This window comes from Tarenaya hassleriana, unplaced genomic scaffold (genome assembly GCF_000463585.1).
Source record: "Tarenaya hassleriana unplaced genomic scaffold, ASM46358v1 Cleome15, whole genome shotgun sequence".
NCBI lineage: Eukaryota > Viridiplantae > Streptophyta > Magnoliopsida > Brassicales > Cleomaceae > Tarenaya > Tarenaya hassleriana.
This window is the reverse complement of record NW_010964923.1, coordinates 1,205,641-1,229,548: the sequence shown is the minus strand read 5'-3', so window position 1 is coordinate 1,229,548 and position 23,908 is coordinate 1,205,641. Positions and strand designations below refer to the sequence as shown.

The following is a 23,908-nucleotide window of genomic DNA, read 5'->3' as shown; positions in this document are numbered from 1 at the left end:
AGGAATACTTTGCAGCTGGTGAGTGAATTTTAAGTGCCTGTTAGTGTTTGGATACCGAGAAAATGTTGTTTTCCCTCGATTTGAGAACTTGAGTGATTGAAAAATTGTATCTTTTTGTTCGTATGCAGCTCGATTTTGATAGTGCTGCTCCCCCGGCCCACGCATGGAGGAGGAGATTGAACAGCCATGCCAATATCCTGAAAGAATTCAGTATTACGTTTAGAGAAGCCATTAAGATGGTAAAGCGAGATTTTTTCCTTACTATATGGTTCAATTCAAGGATGGATGCTTGTATGTGCTTCCGGACTTGGCCTTCAGATGTGATTTATTTGCTTTTGGTTCGGTGTTCGAGTTACAGGTGCGCTTGGGGATACGCTTGTGGTCTTATGTTAGAGAAGAGGCCTCTCATGGAAGGGTATCTCCTGGAACTATGGTTCTTCTGATATACAAAATTATAACATATCTTTGCACTTGGATTGTTTTTGAGTAAATGTGAAAATGTTCTATGGAATTGTGTTTTGGTGTTGAAATATGGTATAACATCAATGGATGAAATTCTGTTTCCTTGGATATAAATATTTGGCATATTTGGCTTGTGATTGCTACAGAAAGCACCAATTGATCCTTTCACTAAAGAGAGCTGCAAACCGTCAGCATCTCAGGGTGTTCCGCTTGGTGGGATGGGGTAAATTGCTGATAGCTTCTGAGATTTGATTTTATTTGCTATAAATAGATAGCTGAGATTTGTCAAATGCTACTGGTATTACGATCACAGAAGTGGAAGCATATCTAGAGGCTTCAGAGGTGAATTTAAGCAGTGGCAAATTGTTCCTGGAACTTGCGATCCTTCACCAATAATGGCTAATCAGTTCTCTGTAAGTATTTCCTATAGACTTAGTTCACTTGTTTCTGAAGAGTGAACTCAGTAGTGGGCATTGTTACTTTTGTTGATCTTACTCTTCGATGTGTTTAGCGAGGCTTTGCAGTTTTTCTATCAGTTGTTTTGTTACCTCACTAAATTAGTCAGCTCTCCACATCTCTGCTGAGAATGAATTTTCATCCTTCAGTTCTTCATTACTGTATTTGAAGTGCTGGTACAATTTTCTCATTTGGTAATCTGTTACCGCTTTCATAATCTTTTCTTGACACTCATGAATATTGTGTTCAAGCATGCCCATGTGATGATGGTGTTTCTCCAATTTTATTTTCATGAGCATGAAAGTGCATGATTGTTTTGTTCTGGTATCTCCCTTAACATTATTAAATTCTATTGAATCATGGATAGGCGAATTAGATTGGTAGAGTTGGCATAACGATGGGAGCTACCTAGATGATATGTTTGAAAACGTTTAAATTGTCGTTTTCCCATTCAGTTGACAACAAGATTCACTTCCTTTTTTGTTAATATTCGGAAAGGAAAGCCTTATCCAATTGGAAATAAGCTGTGCATACTGATATAACCTTTTAAACATGAAACTACTCTTTCAGTTCTGTTTCTTATCTCATTTCCCTGGCTGATTCTTTTAGATTTTTATATCACGAGATGGTGGGCACAAAAAGTATGCATCAGTTTTGGCTCCAGGACAGCATGAAGGTCTAGGGTAAGTGTGTATTATGAATATATTCTGTTGCTTCTAAGATGTGAAAAATTGGGGTTTCATATATTATGGTACTTTTACATCATGTCAGAAAATCTTGTGATAAGGGTATTTCATCTTGGGGATGGAATTTGCGTGGTCAGCATTCAACCTATCACGCTCTATTTCCACGGGCCTGGACTATATATGATGGTACCTAGCTTCTTAATTTTGTCTATAAAGGCTAGCATGTGTCTTGTAGATGTCTAAATTGTAAAATTGGTCCTGTGTTTAGGTGAGCCTGACCCAGAATTAAAGGTGTCATGCCGGCAAATATCACCCTTTATACCAAACAATTACAGGGATAGCAGTCTTCCTGCAGCTGTGTTTGTATATACAGTAAGTAAATCGCTCATCTAGTGCATATGGTGTTAATGCCTTCCCCCGCCAATAGTTTTTGTCTTTGTGGAAGCATCTTTGAACTGAAAGACTGTTGAATATGAATGGTGTGGATTTTGGTAACTAATCTTCAGAATGTCTAAAATTTGCGCCTTCTACCCGTATAGATCCTCTTTGATACCTTTTCTTTAGATTAGGTGGTTTCTGACAGCACTAATGTAATTGCACGTGCCATGAGCTTGTGCTTGTAGCTCAGACCTCAGAGGTAAAAATGTGTATGGTTTGATTGTATCAGTGAGGCTTGGTGATTATCTGAAATGAATAGGTTTCTCTGATTATCTGAAGTGAATAGGATTCTCTGAATATCCTTGTATCTTTATAGCACGAAAGGCTCCATTTCTAAAATATAACAAATCTTTTAGCAGATGTGTTGAAAATCCTTATTAATTACTGGTTTTGTTGTAGCTGGTGAATACTGGCAAGGAAAGGGCAAAAGTCAGCCTTCTTTTTACATGGGCGGTGAGTTGACATTCTCAGTTCTATTACATAATACCTAGTAAAGCAGAAGAAAGATATGTTTACCAGTTTTGTATTTGTTGTGCAGAATTCAATTGGTGGGAATTCACATTTGTCAGGGGATCATGTGAATGAACCATTCATGTAAGGAGGAATATGTGCGATTTATTTTTTCTGTCATCATGGCTTCTACTTGGAATGTGATTTTTCATTTGCTTATTTTCTTTCTTTCAGAGGCGAAGATGGGGTCTCCGGTGTTCTCTTACATCACAAGCAAGTCATTTTACCCTAATAGCTATAAATTGCGGTTGGTTTGCATAGTTCTCTTTGTTTGTTTAATGTTTGGAGAGTGTGTTCAACTCTCTGTCGTTGTCTTTTGTTGGTTAAATAAAAGATAGTTAGGATGTGGGGGTACCAGAGGTACTATCTACTAAAAGAAAAGAATGGACCACTAAGTGCTGTTAAAATGTTCGAAAACAATCTAGTGAACTAAGGAAAGGTTATCAACTATGGTGACAACTCGTCATTAGAGACAGTTGTGATCTAAGCATACACTACTAGTCAAACATAAGTGCACAAAACTAGTGGTTTGAATAGAGTTTCCAGGAATTTATGGAGCATTTTTACGTGTTATAAGTTCACCAAAATGCTCATTTCTGTTGTGGGTGAGGATCTTCCAAGTCTTAATGCTGTATCTACTGCTCTCAGAATCTTTATTTTGTATGATCTTGTTGCATTATCTTTTCTGAGCACAATGCTTGTCTGCATGTTTACATCTCTATAATTTAGATACCCGATAGTATCATCCAGTGTATGCTAGAAACTAGAGTTATAGAAGAGTTCCTTTTTTTAGTAGCAAGTCCTAATCTGAAAATTTTGATTAATCCATTGTGCTCTGCTTCCAGCATGAGATTTATATGCATGCCTTGGTCCCCATACATGTTTGTCTCTGCTTTGTGTATCTGTCAAGTGTGGAATGCATTGTATCTTGTTACACTCTCTGCATGAATGAAACATCTTCAAGTGAATCTCTTTCCTTTTTCCTCTCACCAAGCGAATCCTGTTTCTAAGTTACCCATAATGCTTCAGATGTTGTATTCTGGAAGTTTTTTTTTTGTTTGACTTCATTTGATTGGCTCGAATATTAAATTGTTTCACTGATGTCACGACCAAGAATTTGGTATTCTCAAAGTATTATAGTTTAGATGTCTATGTTAATCGAGTATGTGTTATGAACGTGTGATGACTTTGCAGGACCGCCAAGGGAAACCCTCCTGTTACTTTTGCAATTGCTGCTTGTGAAACTCAGAATGTCAATGTAACTGTCCTTCCATGCTTTGGGTTGTCAGAGGATAGTTCTTTTACAGCAAAAGATATGTGGGATACAATGGCAAAGGTGATTTTGCCTCCTTTCACTTCCCACAAGGCCCTTTCATTTGATGAATCATCAACCCGATATTGACTGCATGGCATTAGTTAATTCGTGTTCTGAATTCCTTGAAATATAAGAGATTCTTATGATATGAGAGTGACATTGAGGTACTCTAACTGAAGGATGGGCAATTTGATCAAGAGAACTTCAATCGCGGGCCAAGCATGCCTTCTGTAGCTGGAGATACAATTTGTGCAGCTGTCTCAGCTTCAGCATGGGTAGAGGCTCATGGCAGGTGTACTGTTACTTTCGCTCTTTCATGGTCATCACCCAAAGTGAAATTTTCAAAGGGAAGCTCATACCACAGGTAAGATACATTTATCTTCCATTTATTTTTCTTTTTGTCAATGTTGAGATGAATTTGTAACTGATGCTGAGCATTCTTGGCTGCTTTTAACTTCTGTTGCTTCAATGTTCTTTGTACCTCATAATTTCATCTATCAGTTGCTTCATAATTCATTCATAAACTTAAGTATGCCCATTTCTACGTTTTTTTTTGTTTTCTAACGCGCGGAGACTGAAGTTGTGACTTGAAACAAGTTCTGAACAAGTTACTGGTTATCAAATCTTTGGTAATTACTGTATATGTTGTTCATGGGAAACAAACAATAGGTTTCTAGTTCAGCATAGTACAACAAATTTAAAGGCATGAGATTTTTCTTTCCTTGGCCTTGCATCAGTTTTCAATGATTTTAACTCACCGTTGAATCAGAAGTGTATATACATACATACTTACTGAAAGTAGATAAATAACTGATCAGTATAACAATTGCAGTATGCAATACAGAGATGATTTTCTGAGTTCTTGGTCTTTTTCTAATATATACCCTCTGCGTGCAGGAGATACACCAAGTTCTATGGGACTTCTCCGAGAGCAGCTCAGGACCTGGTTCATGATGCACTGACACGTACGTATGCATAATCTGCTGCTAGGAAGTAGTTTTCAACTCAAACAATTCACAGAAACTTTTTTTCTACTGTTGATTTTCATGAACAGACTACAAGAGGTGGGAGGAAGATATTGAGGCATGGCAAAATCCTATTCTCAGAGATGGAAGGCTCCCGGAATGGTAATTGATCATTGATCTAATCTACATTTACTCAAAGAACTGTATTTTGGTTTGATGCAGCTTTGGTATTTTCTGTGCATATATTTGTCTGTTTTCTTAATAGATTAAAATTTAATCCCTTCTATCTCTTAACTGTTCCTTTGAATTCTTCCCTTATAGGTATAAGTTTACCCTTTTCAACGAGCTTTACTTCTTAGCAGCCGGTGGAACAGTTTGGATAGGTGCACATCTACTACTACGCTTCTTCACGACAACTTTGATTATAGGATCGAGTCTTTCACATATTTAAATTGACTTTTTCAAATCGGATGTTACTTCATTGTTCATTACCTCGAGAATATGTTATAACTCTCTTGACATCTTCTGTTGCAGATTCTTCTTCACTCTCTACCGACGGGAATGGTCAGCTACAACAATCAACTTTAGGAAATGCAGATCCTGGACATGACATGAAAGACGAGCAGACTTGTAATCTTGATAATGGCAACAGAAATGGATTGAAAAACAACGATGATATTCACAAAAGGCATGATTTATTTGTTGACATATGGCGTGAAGATGATGATGAAGAAGATGTTGGTCGGTTTCTATACTTGGAAGGTGTGGAATATGTGATGTGGTGCACTTATGATGTGCATTTCTATGCATCGTATGCGCTCCTTATGCTATTCCCGAAGATTGAACTGAACATCCAACGAGATTTCGCTAAAGCTGTATTGTCTGAGGATGGAAGGAAAGTGAAGTTCTTGGCAGAGGGAAACTGGGGGATCCGCAAGGTCAGAGGGGCCGTTCCTCATGATCTTGGGATGCACGACCCGTGGAACGAAATGAATGCTTATAACATACACGACACGAGCAAGTGGAAAGATCTCAACCCGAAATTCGTGCTTCAAGTTTATAGAGATTTTGCAGCAACAGGGGATTACCAATTCGGGATAGAAGTTTGGCCCGCTGTCCGTGCTGCTATGGAGTATATGGAACAGTTTGACAGAGACAACGACGATCTCATCGAGAACGACGGTTTCCCGGATCAAACATACGATACCTGGACTGTTCATGGAGTGAGTGCTTACTGTGGTTGCCTATGGCTTGCTGCTCTTCAAGCTGCAGCAGCAATGGCTCTTCAACTCGGTGACAAATTCTTTGCGGAGTTGTGTAAGAACAAGTTCTTGAACGCAAGGGCGGCGTTGGAAGCTAAACTGTGGAATGGATCGTACTTCAATTACGACAGCGGGTCAAGTAGCAACAGCAAATCAATACAAACAGATCAGATGGCTGGCCAATGGTACACTGCTTCTTCAGGATTGCCTCCACTCTTTGAGGATTTCAAGATCAAAAGCGCATTGCAGAAGATCTTCGATTTTAACGTGATGAAGATAAAAGGAGGCAGGATGGGGGCGGTGAACGGGATGCATCCCGACGGGAAAGTGGACGAGACATGCATGCAGTCGCGTGAGATATGGACTGGTGTCACTTATGCAGCCGCTGCAACAATGATCCTCTCGGGAATGGAGGAACAGGGTTTCACCACCGCCGAGGGGATCTTCACTGCCGGCTGGTCAGAAGAAGGTTTCGGGTAAGTTTCAGTTTACAAACCTCAATGTCTGAAATATGTTCCATCACACACACGCACAGATATAAAAGGAAGGGTCTGCAGTTTAAATGGATTAGAGAATAGAGAGATAATTAGAAGGAAAGAACTATGGCATGCATATCATGGATGGTACAACATTTGTAGTAACACCGAAATCAATGATGGTCATGATGCTGAATCTCAACAATTGCACACTGAGACTCGTTCCATATTAAAAGAGTGTCTGAAAAAGTTCCAAGTGGCTAATTTACAGGTAAATGGTTAGAATAAGGTGTTTCTTAAATGATAAGCTTTCTTGAACCAAAAAAGATTCTAAAACAGTAGTTTTAGCCGATTTTGATATAAAAACTATGGCTAGTTTTGACTTGTAAATGGTTAGAATAAGGTGTTTCTTACTTGAAAATAAGAAATCAGAAGCTTTCTTTAATCAAAAAAGATTCTGAGACAGTAGTTTTTATCCGATTTTGAGATAAAAACTATGGCTAGTTTTGAAGAGGTTGTGGTTAGTGTACTGATTTGGGACTGGTGGGTGGTATGTTGTTTCTAGGTACTGGTTTCAGTCACCGGAGGCGTGGACGATAGACGGGCATTACAGGTCGTTGATATACATGAGGCCATTGTCGATATGGGGAATGCAGTGGGCGTTGTCGTTGCCGAAGGCCATCCTCGAGGCGCCTAAGATCAACATGATGGATCGAGTTCACTTATCTCCGAGAAGCCGTCAATTCTCTCACAACGTCAAAGTCATCACTAACAAGGCCAAGTGTTTCAGCAACTCTGCCTTACGCTGCACCTGCTGATGAGTACGAGTTATTTTTCTTTATTGTTATTCATCTCGTTGATGAGTCGGAATTTGAGGAAACTGGAAAAGGGATGGTAGAAATGATGATGGTTACATATCAAGCTATATATATATACACAGAGGTGGGGGAAGATCTGTGTGGATTAAAGAGTAGTGCTCCAAGAATGGTGGAGTACTTCGGGTGTTGTCAGAGTTTCAGTTTCATTTTCCGGGAAGATCTTAATTTGTAATCTAAAGAAGTTCCCGTTTTCAGTTTCAATTTACAAACTCTCGTTTTCTTTTTATTAATTGTAATGTGACTTTGATTAAGATTCCATGAACCAAGTGGAAGCTTTGAAGTCTTCTATGTTTATCCGTACGATCATATGTTCCTCCGGACAAAACTCCCATTCTTCTACGCTGTCTGAATTCAAAAGCCACGGTTCAATATTGGCGTTCTTAGAATTTATATTCTAAAACTCCCATTATTATACATTTATATATATATATATATACACACACACGATTGGAAAACAACATTATAATCTATATTTAGACTCCCTATAAATTGCTTTTGTGTGTATGTATATTGACCAAAGAAAGAAAAATCTAAACAAAGGAAAAAAAAATTACAGAATAAGAAACAAACATAAACGCAGACATCAGTTCTAGAATTCGTAATTACCTACACGAACAAAAGATAAAAGCAGCATTTTTTTCACCTGTAGATTGTAAAGTTTTGGCCTTTTGGAAAGCCGCATCAGTTCTCGTGTTTCTTTTTTTTCGTTCTTGGGCCATTCATTGGGGCAGGTTGGCAGATCTTGGTCTGAACTCTGAAAGAAGGAATCAGTCCCATCAGACCATTTGTTCATCGTCTCCATATATTTTTCTTCGCTTCGGATCTCTTCATCTTCGTTGGGTCACTGTCTCTTGCTCTGCTACACCCATCAGCTTTCAGGTATTATCTCATCAAAACTTGGATCTTTTTGGAAGAAAACGAAGCAACCCATCGACGTTTTTCACGATCGATGAATGCTAGTTTCTTCGATGTCTTTGATTCTCATCGTTTGCTCCATGTGTTTATTTGGGTTTTAAGACTCGGAGACATGGCGATTTCGTGTTCTGTGTAAAAGTTCTTTTTGTGGTTTTGTCTCTGTGTCTGTGACGTTGTTGTGTCTTCGTTTTAGGGTTAGTCTTCAGTTTGGTTCAGAAACCATGTCGAGGAAGATGCTTGTTGATGGAGAAATCGGTGACGAGACCACCCACTACGATTTTGATTTGTTCGTCATCGGTGCCGGAAGTGGCGGTGTTCGTGCGGCTAGATTTTCGGCTAACCATGGAGCAAAGGTGAAAACTTTTTTCCTCCTTGTTTGGGGGGGAGCCTTTATATATTTGCTTCAGTCTTTGTTCCTGATCTGATGAACCCTTGTCTCACCAATCAAATTGCTTTTTCCCTGTAGATCTCTCTTGTCTGGTTTAGGTTGATTTGATGCGCCTTTCTTTGATCATTTCTTTAGTTTTGCATATATCTTGTGGTTAATTATTCACCAAAACCATCATTTTCTAATGTAATTTTACAGGTCGCTGTTTGTGAGCTTCCATTTCACCCTATCAGCTCCGAAGATATTGGAGGAGTTGGTGGAACGTAAGTTTCTTCCTCTCCTATATGCTTTCTTTATTTGTTTTTTTTAATCTTTGTTACTGAATTTTCCTGTCTTAGTTCTCGAAACTAGATTATGTATGACAATAGTGGTGTGATTAACCCTCTAGATCTGTAAGTCCTATGTTTCTGTGGAAGTTGAAACTACAAAAATTCGGGTTTTGAAGCGTAATAGAAATAGTCATTTTGATGTATATATTCAGCTGTGTATAAAAAATGTTCTCCTCAGTATGGTAAATGTATTTTTCCCCCACTTCGTCTCTTGTTGTTGTCTATGGAGTCTACAGAGAGGTCAAAAGGGTTGCAGTGTTATCAAATATCAAATTGCATGTCCTTCAAATTTTTTTTTGGTTGAACATGTCCTTCAAATTTGTAACAAATGTTTAATCCTGTACTAATTTTCTTCCTTTTGTGTGGTATTTCCAGCTGTGTTATCCGTGGATGTGTTCCCAAGAAGATTTTGGTCTATGGGGCATCTTACGGTGGTGATATCGAGGTGAGGCTGTGTTCTTTTTGTATCAATTATCATATGATCTATGGGGCATCTCGTGTGTGTTTTACTTGCACTACCAAATTTATCGTCATAGTCGTTTAAATAAATTAATTTGTTGAAAACAGATTCATCGCTTTGTTAGTTGTTCCCATTCTGTGTTAGGCATTTGTGTGGGAAGAAAATTTGTGTTTTGTTTCTGTCTTTTATGATGCTTTCTGCCTGCAGGATGCCAGGAATTTTGGATGGGAAATAAATGAGAATGTCGACTACAATTGGAAAAAGCTTTTACAGAAGAAGGTGCATACCATCTGCTATCAACTTCTTATCTGTTGATCCTTTTCGTGATTTCGGATGAAATCCTCGATGGGAAACTGAAACACAGTTTGCAACAAAGATGAGCAGAACCATTGGGTTAAACAGATTTTTTTTTCTTTATATGCAGACTGATGAGATACTAAGGTTGAATAATATTTACAAGCGGTTATTGGCAAATGCTGGGGTGAAACTGTATGAAGGGGAGGGAAGATTGGTCGGTCCAAATGAAGTGGAGGTGAGACAAATAGATGGTACTAAAATAAGCTACACCGCCAAGCACATACTGATTGCAACTGGCAGTCGGGCACAAAAGCCTTCTATTCCTGGACATGTAAGTTTGTGTGTTCTATACCCTTAATTAGCAATGATCATGATGTGCTTTTGTGTGTGTGTGTATATATATATATATGGAATCTGTTTCTTCGTGAAAAATGAGCCATGGAGTAACCAAAAGTTGCATTAGTGTTGTTTCTGTTGATATTTACATTCAGAGTGAATGATTTAAATGCTGTAGAGTGGTGAGGCTAAACTATTAAGTTTAGATGTAAGAAACTCTTTAGTTTGTTTTAAAATTTAATCTCTTTAATTTTGATTTGAATGCATGGAAGAGGGGATAAGAGAGCGCTTTGGTCCTTGAAATGACTATTATTTCCTGTTTTCATGTCATAAGACCTTATGGTTAATAGGAAAAATAGAAAAAAGTGGTAACAGAAGCTAAGCAATTTTTACTTGACCTTATGGTGATGGTTTTCTGCTGGAAAGTAAAAGACAGTCTTGGAGGCTACTGCTTAATTCCATGATTGCATCTTTTTGCAGGAACTGGCTATAACTTCTGATGAAGCTTTAAGCTTAGAAGAATTCCCGAAACGGGCTGTTGTCCTTGGAGGAGGGTATATTGTTTTTTCTTGATTGATTTGCATCATTTCCCCTCTCGGTTTACTCGGTAAGCCAATTGTTTCAGTTGTTCTTAATATCCCACATTCCTATTTGCTTGTTAAAAAGGTACATTGCTGTGGAATTCGCATCAATATGGCGTGGAATGGGTGGTACAGTAGACTTATTCTTCCGGAAGGAGCTTCCACTAAGGTACCAAACACTCTCTTTTGCTGCTATGTGACAGTTCATCTTATTATGTTTGGTTTCTCAGTTCAATCCCCATCTGTTTGTTCTTTGTGTTTCTTACCCTTTTCGCGAAAATATAATCATCTGACAGGGGTTTTGATGACGAGATGAGGGCACTTGTTGCCAGAAATCTCGAAGGAAGGGGGATTAATTTACACCCGAGAACAAGTCTGACTCAGGTATTGGAATATGATGAAGAATACTCTTTCTTCTTACTATATTGACTTCTCCTACTGGTTTCACCATTTACTGATACACGATATATATGAATCTAGTTGATAAAAACAGAGGATGGAATCAAGGTCATATCAGACCATGGGGAAGAACTGGTTGCAGATGTTGTACTCTTTGCTACCGGTAAACTTCTCTTTCTCTGAAGGTCTTTAGTGAATTGTCAAAGTCCTGTTGGGTTTCTCCGAAACATGAAATTTACTCAAATCTCTTCCGTCTCCTCCCTTGAACTTTTTGTTGATGACAGCGTATTTGTTACTGTATGTTACTTCATAGCATATGCTAGAAAGCTTGATATTAAACACAATGGGTAATTAATCAAAGACTCCAAGTTCCGTGATTTTTCTTCTTCTTTTCGAGGTAAAGACTAAATCTTTTTGTTTTTAATCTGCTGCAGGGAGAATTCCGAACACAAAGAGATTGAATCTGCAAGCTGTTGGTGTGGAACTTGATCACATTGGAGCTATTAAGGTTGTAACATATTTTCCTCTTCTTTTTTTTGCCGGTTTTAGTTATTCCACTTCAAGAAAAGGTTTCCATATGCATTTTTTCTACGAATAATTTCTACTCTTTTGCAGGTTGATGAGTACTCACGCACCAATATACAGAGTATATGGGCCGTGGGAGATGCCACAAACCGAATTAACCTCACACCGGTCGCGTTAATGGAGGCTACTTGCTTTGCGGTACGCCGCCTTTTGATTTTTTTTCCTGTTTCGCTCCGTTTGAATATTTATTCTGTTCGGTAAGTTAGATTGCTTTCGATCCGTGCAGAACACTGTTTTTGGTGGCAAGCCTACTAAACCAGACCACAGCAATGTAGCCTGTGCCGTCTTTTGGTAAGCGTTTCTTTCCTATTAGATGAAATCTCGCTTTCCTAGGAACGTAGTAACCAATCCATCCGCTCAGTATTGGTAGTTTTTAATCGATGCTATATATATATATATATATATGCATACATGCTGGCAGTCCGGTAACTATGAGTGAGTTCAAAGGCGAGAGTTTTATTATAAACCCGAGTTTGGCTGCTGATCTGTTTTTGGAATGATTTGGATAAATGTGGGGTAGGCTTTCATCAGTTGTTTTTTGAGCTTTGTTGTGAAGACAGAACCTCTGGAACAGGGGAACTGGTTTTAGACACTGTCTGTCTCTATTTCAAGTTCTGGTATGTGCTTTCCAACTTTGGTCTGGTTTTTGTCGGTAGCATTCCGCCGATGTCTGTGGTCGGACTGAGCGAAGAAGAGGCGGTAGAGCAAGCAACTGGCGACGTTCTGGTTTTCACCTCGAGCTTCAATCCCATGAAGAACACCATTTCTGGGTACCCAATTCTCCCGACCCCCCCCCCCCCCATTCTTGAGCTCGTTATGCTTTTACTGCCTTTTTTTTCGGATCGATAACGAAACTCGTCTTCTGCTGGTGGTGATAAAGGCGGCAGGAGAAGACGTTGATGAAGATAATAGTCGACGAGAAGACGGACAAGGTTCTTGGAGCATCCATGTGTGGCCCTGATGCACCTGAAATCATCCAGGCATGTTTTCCATAGTTTTACCATTTTTTTTTTGGAGAATAGCCTAAACTTTTATATTTTCAAAACACAACTTTTGAAAGTTGATGTTTAAAAAATTGGATGAATCAGTATCTTAGTATGGTCGTCCATGAATGGATGCAGGGTATTGCGATTGCGCTCAAGTGCGGAGCAACCAAAGCACAATTCGACTCCACTGTAAGTCTTCTTTTTTATAAACTTTTTTCAACCCCGAGTTTCATATGATCCTCGATATTTCGATATTTGATCACTGAGATAACGCGGGTCGGGTTTGGACAGGTCGGGATACACCCATCGGCGGCGGAAGAGTTTGTGACGATGAGGTCGGCGACTAGACGCCATCCCTTCAACCCCAAACCTCAGACCAATCTATGAACCTCCTCCTCCTCTTCCACCAAAATTGCCATCAGCAAAATCTGAAAACACTCTTTTCCATTTTTCCATGGTTTACATAAACTGAGTTTGTCTTTGGTTTTACAAACCAATACCCAATAAATTTATTTTAAAAAAGATCATTACTTTGCGTTTTTTGGGGTTTTTTTACATATTTATTTTGTGTAATTATTTGGATCATTTGCCCTCTGAACATTTCTTGTCTAAATGCATCACACGAGAGAAATACTATAAAGTGAAAGCTAAGTTTCGTTCTCCAAGAACTGAGACTGTAATTTTTTGGAATTGTACTTAGCTCTTAATACAGTAACGTGTATACGTACCGTATACTATACAGATGCTCGACCTCCACATACGTCGCAAATTGTATATCCACGACCTTCGCAGTACGGACATTTCGCTCCCTCGTCGACCCACTCCAGAAACTGCCACCCAATTAAAAAAAAAAACACAAGAAAAAAGTTTGAATATATATTTCATCTCTGCATACATTACGACATTGATGCCTTCATGTACAAGGTAACGTTTTCTTTTTCTAATCTCTCACCTGAGGCTCCACATTAGGCTCACCAGTTCCATCACACTCTGCATCAAAAGATGAGAATCCTTTCATGATCTATGAAAAGTATTTACAAATTTGAAAGTTTAACCATACAGATTTGATTCATCTTAATCAAACCTTCTGATATTACATGCTTAAACCCATTAGTCTTGTTATTATTTACCTGTACACATTAACCGACCCTCCCCTCTGCAAGTAAGGCATTTCGGTTTGGAATCGGCGGGTTTCCTCTCATTGTCCCGTTTGCTCTTTCCGATGAGTCTGGAGGGCTCTTCCCACCGGTTTTCTCCAAGAAGGAAAACCCGATGCTGAGACACCTCCACTTCTTCCACACCTTCGTCTTTTGTAACCGTCTGCTTCATCTCCGAGACTTGTGTCACTGACGTTACTGCTGTTCCATTACCAGCTCCCTTTATCTAAGGAGGAGAATGAGTCACTTAGCAGAAAGAATTCGTTCAAGAGCATGCTTTATCGCGTCCGTTTTGGCAAGTGTATTATGATTACAGGCTCTGTGATTCTTCGAGAAGTGCGAACGGCAAGCATTGAACCACTAGTTTTTATCAATTGTAACGATAGTAGGATCTATGGCTAAAATATGCAGGGAAAATTTCAGTTTTACCTCTGGCTGCGTCGTAGTTTCCTCTGCTTTATCGATCAATTCATCCATAAACAACTTCTGAAGCAACTCTACGGTCATTATCCCATCTTCACGGACTCCGAGTGATGCCTTTTCAAGCAAAAACCATATATCATTTCAGCATTTCTTAGCAAGCAAACTAAGAATCTACACATGGAAAGCAAGAAGAGGTAATTTCAACAACCCACCTGCCAAGTCTTGACAGCTCTCTCTGTTCCACTTGAGAAACTGGAATATTCCATGTCCTCCTCACCCGAATAGAACCCTAATTTGAGTAAAGCTTCCTGTCAAACACAATTAGCAAGGGTCATCAGAACGAATGAACAATCTCGAAACCAGCCTTGATTGAAACCGATCTCCAAAATTCTGCAAGTTCGAGTCTTTTTAGCTCAACAAAAACAAGCTAACCGTCTCGAACAATCAAAGCTTAATCCTTGAACTCGCTATATGTGGTTCTATAATTTGCTAGATCTTACACGAAGTTCAAGCAACGACAGAACCAGGACTAATGCCAACCAGATTGACAGTTTACTCGCCTTTGTTCTAAAACATATAGACAATGGTTTTTGCTAGCAGACCTGCATCTCTCGAACCTCTTCCCCTTCACTTCCCGCCCTCAAAGTCCTTATCTCCTTCACTCCCTCCGAAACCCTGATCTCCTCAGCTGCAATCACCCGCTTCTCTACCTCCTCCACCTCCTCACGCTCTCTCGTCTTCTCCTCCAAAACCATCGGCTTCGCGCTCGACCCACTCTCCGCAATCCGATTCTTCTCACTCAGAACCTGAAGCAGAGCCCCGATGCTCGAGATCGCCTCCGAAACCGAAGCCCCCTGCGGCGAGCTCCGAGACTCTAGGGTTTGGATCCGGAGTTTGAGATCCGAAATCTCGCGGAGGAGAGATTCACGCTCCCGGAGCCATCGCTGCTCCTCCCGCATCCACCGTTGCTCTTCCCGAAGCCACCGTTGCTCCTCCCGGAGCCACCGGACCTCCTCCCGATCATCTCCAGAGAGATTTTGAGCGGAGAGGCAAACGATAGAGGTAGAGACAGAGAAAGAGGGAGACGAGTGTTTGCGGGGTAGTATACGGATTCCTTGCCGCCGAACGGGAAGCTGGAAAGAAATTGGCAGAGACGACGCCATGTGAGAGAGAGAGAGACAGAGAGTGAAGGCTTTGGACTACCACATGTTTTACATACTAATGGCGGGAAGATATTTGCCGTTTTATCTTTAGGCAGTAAAATATTCCAGATATTTTTACATAGGCCTGTTACTTCTGATAATTTACGAAAACGCACTTAATTTTCCGAAAATTGCAATTAGGACCTCCAAATTCCATCACCCACGCTAATAAATTTTGTAAGAATCAGAAACAACATTGCTCCTCAAGGCATTGCCCAACAAAGATTGACTAGAATACGCCTCGACAAGCGCATCTGCATGAAAAAGAATAAATCCCTAAAATGTTTATTGGTCCAAAGGACAAAAGGAAGTACCAGAAAATAAAACTTTAGTTGCAATATAGAAGAAAATAGACAAATTAATATACACCGTGCAGCACTAACCATCAGTTCCAATGACTTCTAGCATAAAAACAGTGCGAGGCCTCTCAAATGGATTAGGTCTAAGAATCCTGTTCAACTCCCCCCAAAAAAAAAAAAATTCAAAGAACAACACGAGATTTTATTACATGCACCCAAAAAAAGACATCCAAGGTTGTTCTTTTATTACTCAGGAAGCAGAGTTGTATATAAAAAAACAACACATATAAAGAGGTCACCACATTCACGGTTCAGGCCACCAAAACTTACCCTTCTCCAAATAAAAACACCCAAATGAGACTGGTTTCTATCCAGCGGACACGACCTCAGAAACAAGCCTTACACGAAATGTAAGAACAGTACCATAAACAAGACTGTGTACTGCACGAGAAAACTCGCCCCCGAGGTAAAAGAAATCGAGATTCATCGAGGATTTGATCTTCGTGAAGCTGCAGTTCTTTTTTCTATTCGAGTTTTACGTTGGAATACAGAAGAGTGTCTCTTGTCAGAGGCATGTTCACCATGAAATAGATCTGCAACAACCGCCAAGAAGAAGAAGAAGAAGAAGAAGAAGAAGAATGTCAAAAAGATTATATGTTCATAAACATTATCTCCATTTTACAATCTCATTAGTGTAAAAATACGAAGGAATTGTGAATAAGAACGAGTGGAGATATGATCTTATTACCCCGATGAGAGTGGCGATGAGAAGGATAATTCCCGTTAGCCAAGCAAGTGTAAGTCTAACGAGAAGAACTTTGGCAACAAGTGTTGAATTCAAAGCTCCTCCTTCCTCAGCCAACCACCGTGGGGATGGACGAGAACTATACACAACGTTTAGCATCTTCTCTGATTCTTGATTTGCTCTCTCATCAAACACGATCAATCCAACTATTTGGCCTGGCAGATACAATTTTGCAAGGATTCAAGTAAGAGAAAACTTGCTAGAGAGTATTCTTTAGTCTTAGTACCGATATTTCCATAACAGAGTTGTTAATCTGAGATCCACCATTTGCCGCTGCATTCCAAGATAAACCTTAAGAGGATCAGAATTTACGGAGAAAGGTAAAGACACTTCACCTTGATGGGATGTTTGCAACAAGTTGAATAGCTTTGACAGTGCAGCAAGTAAGACTTCCATCCCTTGTTTAGCCTTACCTTCTCCGGACTCCTCTCTCAAATCCTATGGTTTTCAGAAGAAAGAAAACATGGTATCAAACACCGACAAGATTTGACAACATAAAAGAAGGTAAATATAAAGCAACAATATTAAAAAAATCCATCTTGAAATCAGAAAAAAGTAAAACACTGAAAATAACGGGACGAGAAAGATTTTCTCGAAGCAAATACCAATGTCAACGGCAATAAAGCCTACAAATGCTTTATCACATAAACTGTTTAAAACTTTGGCACAAGAGGTGGATTCTCCGAGTCGTAGACGCCACTTTGGAAACCCTTATAGAGACTAAAGAGGAAAAATATACACTTAACAGAAGTATCAGAATTGATTCAACCTCAAAAGTTTCCAGTGACCCAGCAAGCTATCATTATATACCTTTGAATCTTGTCTGTTTCTAGCCTAGCTAAGTGCTTCAAAAACTGATAAAGAAGAAGACATTTCCATTTCTTCAGGCATTGAACTATGCCCCCCAATTCATAAATCAGGGACTAAGACAGGCAAAACATAAGGAAAACAAACAGAACAAATGAAAAATAGACATTCTTACGCTGATGCCACTTAAGCGGCCAACCATAAATTCAGCAGGTCTCTCAATACCAGCAACCAAATCCTCGTGGAGGCTAACTGCCTGTCTAACATTCTGGGATAAAACTAAAAGATTCATTACAAATCTTCTTTCCCCTTCCTGTCCAAGGAGGAAAACGTCATAAGCTACAATAAAACAAGTAATCACAACTTAATGAAGTTATACAGTTGAAAGGAGAATCCAAGATATCACCTTTGCCAAATGGAACTGAACAGTGTCACCATTACTCAGCGAGAAACTCAGCACCCCAGTCAATGGTTCCTTGTTGTCAGCAAAATATGATCCACCTATCAAAGATGCCTACACAGATTGCAGAATCAGGCCATGTAATTAGACTTCACTCACTAGCAAGCTAGATGAAAACTTAGTTTCCTAACTTAAAATTATAAGAATTGTTTAACTAACAAGATCACTGATGTCTTTGTCAGTCATGCCAGAAGAGGGCTCATCCAAAGACACCACAGCCGCTTCTCTTTCATCTGCAGAATTCTCGAAATGAAAAGTATTTTAATGAACAAAAAACCTAATGACTCGAGTCCCATATGAGAGAGAAAAAGGAATGAGAATGAATCATTTTAGATGACAATTCTACTATTCGAGAGATCTGGACACCTGGGAATTCGATGTCAGCTTTGTAAGAATCAGAAACAACATTGCTCCTCAAGGCATTGCCCAACAAAGATTGACTAGAATACGCCTCGACAAGCGCATCTGCATGAAAAAGAATAAATCCCTAAAATGTTTATTGGTCCAAAGGACAAAAGGAAGTACCAGAAAATAAAACTTTAGTTGCAATATAGAAGAAAATAGACAAATTAATATACACCGTGCAGCACTAACCATCAGTTCCAATGACTTCTAGCATAAAAACAGTGCGAGGCCTCTCAAATGGATTAGGTCTAAGAATCCTGTTCAACTGTAACAGAACGCATGACCAGATGATAAAGTCGACAACTTTCACACAACGAGAAAAGGGGAATATAACGTAAAGTTCTGTGAAAAACGCTTGAAAGAACCTTGGACGAGCCATCGGCTTTCAAAGTTGCTGCAGGTGAAAAACCAAGCAAGACTGACACAGCCGCCGAAATTTCACCAGGGGACATCACAAGTGCCTGTTGAAATTCAAAGCAAGAGCAGATCGTAAAGCAAACCACAGTGATTCGAGTATTGTCCAGACACATTACATAGAAACAAAGTGCTAGAAAAGGGTTACAAACCACCAAACATGGCATTAAACCGAAACACCAATAACAATTTCTCAACTGGTAGATAACAATCAATGCATGAAAACTGTTGAAATTTTGGAAAGAAACCATCCTCTAATTCCACTCAATAGTACACTAAGCTGTTTGATGTTAAAATTACTTCTGACATACACATGATAAACTGAAATGCTGCATCTAAGAAACGTTAAAAAGTGAAAAGACGATCAATTCAGAACCTGGGAAGCAATGCAACTATCATAAAGTTATGAACATCAATCAATGTTGATTAGCAACATGAACTCACATTACACCATGTTCTAAGACCATATCCCAGCGAGAGAGAGACAAACTCAAAAAGCACGCAATACCAATAGATTTATGTTGAGGAAAACACAAATATGCATTCCAAGGTGGATTTCCTTGTGTAGCTTTTCAATAGTATATCCAAGACGAAACACGGTTTCAAGCTCTCAAACATCGCTAGCTTGATGGGATCACAATTGTTTACTCGGACTCCAAAATTCGATCTTTTCGTTAATTCTCCGCATGACATCGTGTCCCAACCCAAACTGCTGGATTGAACTAATCGACACTGAAACAGGAGAACCAATTCCCGAGAGAGCGAGAGAGAGAAGACCCGTGTCGAAAGAGCCAAGTGGGGAATTATACACCAGAGATTGAAAGAATTCGACAAAAAAACCCGTATTTATACCTCGTGGACATCACTGGATGATTGTTGACGAAGATGTTGATTGTTCTGGCCATCGATGAAGAAAACAGAACCACTGGCTTCCCCCTGTCACAAAACCGACCAAATCAAGCAAAAATTTTCATCAGATCCACAAGTTACAAATTCAAGCACGCAATTCCGGGGGGAAATTCTCCGAGAGCAAGACTCAGATCAACAAACAAACCCTGGAAATCGGGGAAAGAAGCAGAGAGACGACGATTATGTAGAAAGCTCGCATCTTCTGAACGAGAGAGAGAGAGAGAGAGAGAGAGAGAGAGAGAGAGAGATCTGTGATGTGGTGTCTCGCGATAGGAGCGATGGAGGACACGAAGCCAGATTTCTGGGTCGATGAAGTAGACGACGCCGGGGAGAAGAAGACGACGCCGTTTCGTGCCACGTTGTCTTTTTTTTTTTTTGGTTCCAGCTAGTTATACAAATTACAAAAGCAGACACCTAACTATCATAATCTGACAATTCGACTCTATAGTTTTATTCCTTAAAATGCGGTACTCAATTTCACAAATTTATGGCCTCCAATGAGTACACGTATCTCTAGTTATATTATTATATATTAAGTGTGTGGATATATATATATGATGGGAAAAAACATTTAAAAAAACATATCTAAACTAGAATTTACAATAATGTAAATAATCCTTATAAGTTATGAACAAATCTTATTCGAACGCAACCCATGTAAGTGTAACAAACCAATAGTAAGTAAGTGAATTAGAAGCTCTAATTTGTAAATAAATGATAGTCGGTTTTTATAGGATTATAAAATATTGATTTAAATTAAATATAATTATATTTACAAAATATGGATTGGGATTTTTGGGTTTATATAACGCTTAATCACTTGCCTTTAGTGTAATCTTGAACTTATGTAATGTAAATTTTAACAAATCCCCTATATAAAAGCTATTACATCTAATCACATATATACAGGCACATGTGCGTCTCTCTTCATATATATATATATACACACGGGCAATAGCAAAAAAAAATATAAACTTTGTGTATTTGGCTAATGAATAGACAAATTTTTGTTTTGGTAATAAAATACACCAACTTTTATATTTTTAGCGTAAACATCATTAATTATATTTAATAAATTTATTATTAACATTGTTTAATGATTTTGTTTTTTATGTTCAAAACATAATATACATGAAAAGTGAAACCCTTGAAATGCAAAATATTATGTTTTGAAAATCATTAAACAAGGTTTATAATAAATTCAATAATAACATATATTATGTTTTGAACAACAAAAAACAAAGTCACTAAACAAGGTTAAAAATAAATTCACTAAACATAATTAATGATATGATTTTATTAAACAAATGATATGATATTTATATAAAACTATTTATATGCAATTGTATATGACGTTTTGATGGTTCCGTTATTTTTTTGACGCCGTTACTATTCGTGGAAATTTGCGTTAAAGATACAAAAGTTGGTGTATTTTATTACCAAAATGAATGTTTGTGTATTTATTTGTCAAATACACCAAATTCATTTTTTTTGCTATTGTCCCGTATATATATATATATATATATATATATGCAATCCAAATATATTGTATATAAGACACATGGGCAAGGCAAGCTTCTCTTGATGTCTACCAATTTTTGTGTCTGACGGCAAACCCCACTTTTTAATTTCTCTTCTTGTCTTCTTTTACCCTCCCTCCCTCTCTCTCCCCCTCATCAACCAGGTCAGCGATCTTGATTACGTACCAATTATGTATCCATACATATGTGTGTTGTCTTTGTTTTCCTGTATATGCAAATCAATTAAAGCCGTACGTAATTCGTTCGTGTCCCTTAAATATAACTGATATTTGTATATGAAGCTTTTGGATTTGTTGTCAGATGAAAGAAGATACATGGAGGGACTCGCTAGGGTTTTGTCCTTTCTTGAAGAAACTATTAACCCTTTCTCAAGGGTTCTAACAGTTAAAAAGTCAACTTTGTCTTACCAGTACATGCACACATTTATATATATATATATATAGCGATTGACAAAGACTACCCGGTACGTACGCTTGTACATACATATATATATATATATATATACGTGTGTCTGCGTGTGTATGTGTGTGTGTATATATATATATATGGATGATTCTTCGTTACGATATGTTTCAGCTTCTTACTCTTGTCATTTTATAAATGTTGTCTTACTTGAAACCCGATTTCTTTCAGGCTCTGAACCATTTAGGTGAATCCTCCGATGGCGGCCACGACGACGACAATGTCGGCATGATAGATTATATGCTCAGTAATTCACTTCAGCAACAACCAGAACATGAGATGTCTCCTGGATTTGATGAAGCTTCTCCTTCTTTCGATAAACTAAGCTTCCCAGATGCAGTGATGCAGTTTTCGGATTTCGGTCCGAAACCGACATTAAACCACACCAAGATCCGAGATCAGGATCAAGAAACCGGGATCGACCCGGTTTATTTCCTCAAATTCCCAGTCCTGAACGACAACATCCAGGATCATCACCAAATCCAACCTCCCATGGTGTTTCGAGAAGGAAAGGAGGGTCAAGAAGCTAGGGTTCTAGACAGAAACAACAACTCAGAAAACAAGAACATGTCGGAAAACGAGGCGAAGGGCAAGAGGAAGAGGAGAAGGACGATCAAGACCAGCGAAGAAGTGGAAAGCCAGAGAATGACTCACATCGCAGTCGAGAGAAACCGAAGGAAGCAGATGAACGAACATCTTCGTGTCCTCAGATCTCTCATGCCCGGATCCTACGTCCAAAGGGTACGCCCACAATCACATCGATATATACATATCAAACCATATATGTGTAAGTATATGTTTATACGTGCGTGTATATATATACAGGGAGATCAAGCGTCGATAATAGGAGGAGCCATAGAGTTCGTGAGAGAGCTAGAGCAACTCCTTCAATGCCTCGAGTCGCAGAAACGGAGGAGACTATCGGAAACGGCTTCTTCTTCTTCTCCTTCTCCCTCCCCTCTGAATTTTCCGGCGAACGAATCTGAAGAGGAGACGGCGGAGAAGAAGTCGTGTTTTGCTGACGTGGAGGTGAAGATTCTAGGGTTTGACGCGATGATAAAGATACTGTCCAGAAGCAGGCCTGGCCAACTGGTAAAGACCATCTCTGCTTTGGAGGATCTCCGTCTCTGCGTTCTTCACGCTAATATCACCACCATTGAACAGACCGTTCTCTATTCCTTCAGCGTCAAGGCAAGTTTTTATTTTATTTTATTTTATCAATATATATATATATATATATGCACACACGCACATAATTAGGGTATATATGAAGTAACAACATTCATGTATGTATTCGTGAATTTGCATATATACGTAGAGATATGTGTATATATATGTTTATACTTGTGAGCTTGTGTGTGCGTGCGCGAACATACTGTTTCTACTTTCTATACTACAATATATTATGAAAAAGATACACACACACAAGCATATATATATATATTATATTTTTGTGAGCATTTTTTAATATTACATATGTGTATATAATGTATTAATTTGTGAGTTTCCGTATAGTTAGAGATCTGTGTGTATATATATATATATACATGTTTATAATTGCTTGTGTGTCTTATACAAACATACTGTTTCTATATTGCGATATATTATGAAAAAAAACAGATAAATTAAATCTCGGTTGCCTCCACAAGACAGATACACACACACACACACACATATATATAGTGTTTTTGTGAGCGTTTTTAAATATTAGATAGATGAATATAATGTATTTATACGCCGTCTATTTTTTATTCCTTTTTGGATCATTTTATAATATATACAGTGAGTAATATACATATATATAATTAATATATATATGGTGGGTTAAAAAAATGTTCAGATGACAAGCGAGAAGAGGTTTACCGCAGAAGACATAGCAAACTCCATCCAGCAAATATTCAGTTTCATTCATGCAAATACGGCCATGTAATAAAACAGTTTATATACTTATTTTACCCAATAATTAAATAAATAAATAAATAAAACAGTTTATATACCACTCATCGTTACATGTTTATGGATTGTTTGTAATATATATATATATATATACTAGATATGAGTTCTTTTTTTAAAGATTTTTTTCTTTCTTCAATTCTTATCATATTATTGAAATTGTTATATATACACACACACACTCACACATTTGGAGAGTGAATAAAATTTGTACTAAAGAAATGTGACATTTATTATGAATCAATTTAGATATGTATCTATATATGGATGTATAAGTATATATACCTTTTATTCACGTGATTTGTTGAACAAAATTTAGAATATATATATATATATATATATATATA

General features: G+C 38.4%; 5 protein-coding genes across 5 annotated transcripts in view; 3 read left to right on the top strand and 2 right to left on the bottom strand.

The window, feature by feature from the left end:
• Positions 1-7,754, top strand: part of LOC104808721 (non-lysosomal glucosylceramidase) — an 8,458-nt gene extending 704 nt beyond the window's left edge. The window contains exons 2-19 of the mRNA XM_010534495.1: positions 3-18; positions 129-239; positions 359-415; positions 609-685; positions 776-875; positions 1,528-1,601; positions 1,690-1,790; positions 1,873-1,976; positions 2,442-2,495; positions 2,581-2,636; positions 2,727-2,765; positions 3,747-3,888; positions 4,047-4,231; positions 4,765-4,832; positions 4,922-4,994; positions 5,154-5,215; positions 5,367-6,570; positions 7,136-7,754. Of these exons, the coding sequence (XP_010532797.1) occupies positions 3-18; positions 129-239; positions 359-415; positions 609-685; positions 776-875; positions 1,528-1,601; positions 1,690-1,790; positions 1,873-1,976; positions 2,442-2,495; positions 2,581-2,636; positions 2,727-2,765; positions 3,747-3,888; positions 4,047-4,231; positions 4,765-4,832; positions 4,922-4,994; positions 5,154-5,215; positions 5,367-6,570; positions 7,136-7,388 (2,776 nt within the window). The 3' untranslated portion in view covers positions 7,389-7,754. The remainder of the gene's footprint in view (positions 1-2; positions 19-128; positions 240-358; positions 416-608; positions 686-775; positions 876-1,527; positions 1,602-1,689; positions 1,791-1,872; positions 1,977-2,441; positions 2,496-2,580; positions 2,637-2,726; positions 2,766-3,746; positions 3,889-4,046; positions 4,232-4,764; positions 4,833-4,921; positions 4,995-5,153; positions 5,216-5,366; positions 6,571-7,135) is intronic.
• A 315-nt stretch (positions 7,755-8,069) lies between these two features.
• On the top strand, positions 8,070-13,263 carry LOC104808719 (glutathione reductase, cytosolic). Its single transcript, XM_010534494.1, has 17 exons — positions 8,070-8,327; positions 8,557-8,716; positions 8,950-9,014; positions 9,456-9,525; positions 9,748-9,819; positions 9,965-10,168; positions 10,654-10,727; positions 10,840-10,923; positions 11,051-11,138; positions 11,235-11,316; positions 11,588-11,661; positions 11,769-11,876; positions 11,965-12,029; positions 12,395-12,508; positions 12,619-12,718; positions 12,860-12,913; positions 13,016-13,263. Exons 2-17 carry the CDS (start codon positions 8,585-8,587, stop codon positions 13,109-13,111), a joined length of 1,482 nt encoding a protein of 493 aa, XP_010532796.1. The 5' UTR covers positions 8,070-8,327; positions 8,557-8,584; the 3' UTR covers positions 13,112-13,263.
• A 97-nt stretch (positions 13,264-13,360) lies between these two features.
• LOC104808718 (golgin subfamily A member 6-like protein 1) lies at positions 13,361-15,526 on the bottom strand. Its single transcript, XM_010534493.1, has 6 exons — positions 14,907-15,526; positions 14,517-14,612; positions 14,311-14,418; positions 13,855-14,107; positions 13,677-13,714; positions 13,361-13,554 (listed from the first exon to the last, which is right to left on the bottom strand). Exons 1-6 carry the CDS (start codon positions 15,465-15,467, stop codon positions 13,459-13,461), a joined length of 1,152 nt encoding a protein of 383 aa, XP_010532795.1. The 5' UTR covers positions 15,468-15,526; the 3' UTR covers positions 13,361-13,458.
• A 489-nt stretch (positions 15,527-16,015) lies between these two features.
• LOC104808717 lies at positions 16,016-19,897 on the bottom strand. The gene is made up of 11 exons (XM_010534492.2): positions 19,751-19,897; positions 19,549-19,632; positions 18,648-18,743; positions 18,472-18,547; positions 18,244-18,342; positions 18,037-18,110; positions 17,824-17,931; positions 17,593-17,730; positions 16,946-17,048; positions 16,554-16,765; positions 16,016-16,398 (listed from the first exon to the last, which is right to left on the bottom strand). Exons 1-11 carry the CDS (start codon positions 19,802-19,804, stop codon positions 16,330-16,332), a joined length of 1,113 nt encoding a protein of 370 aa, XP_010532794.1. The 5' UTR covers positions 19,805-19,897; the 3' UTR covers positions 16,016-16,329.
• Positions 19,898-21,735: 1,838 nt separating this feature from the next.
• LOC104808716 (transcription factor FAMA) lies at positions 21,736-23,608 on the top strand. The gene is made up of 3 exons (XM_010534491.1): positions 21,736-22,349; positions 22,434-22,799; positions 23,449-23,608. Exons 1-3 carry the CDS (start codon positions 21,747-21,749, stop codon positions 23,536-23,538), a joined length of 1,059 nt encoding a protein of 352 aa, XP_010532793.1. The 5' UTR covers positions 21,736-21,746; the 3' UTR covers positions 23,539-23,608.
• The last annotated feature ends 300 nt before the right edge of the window (positions 23,609-23,908 follow it).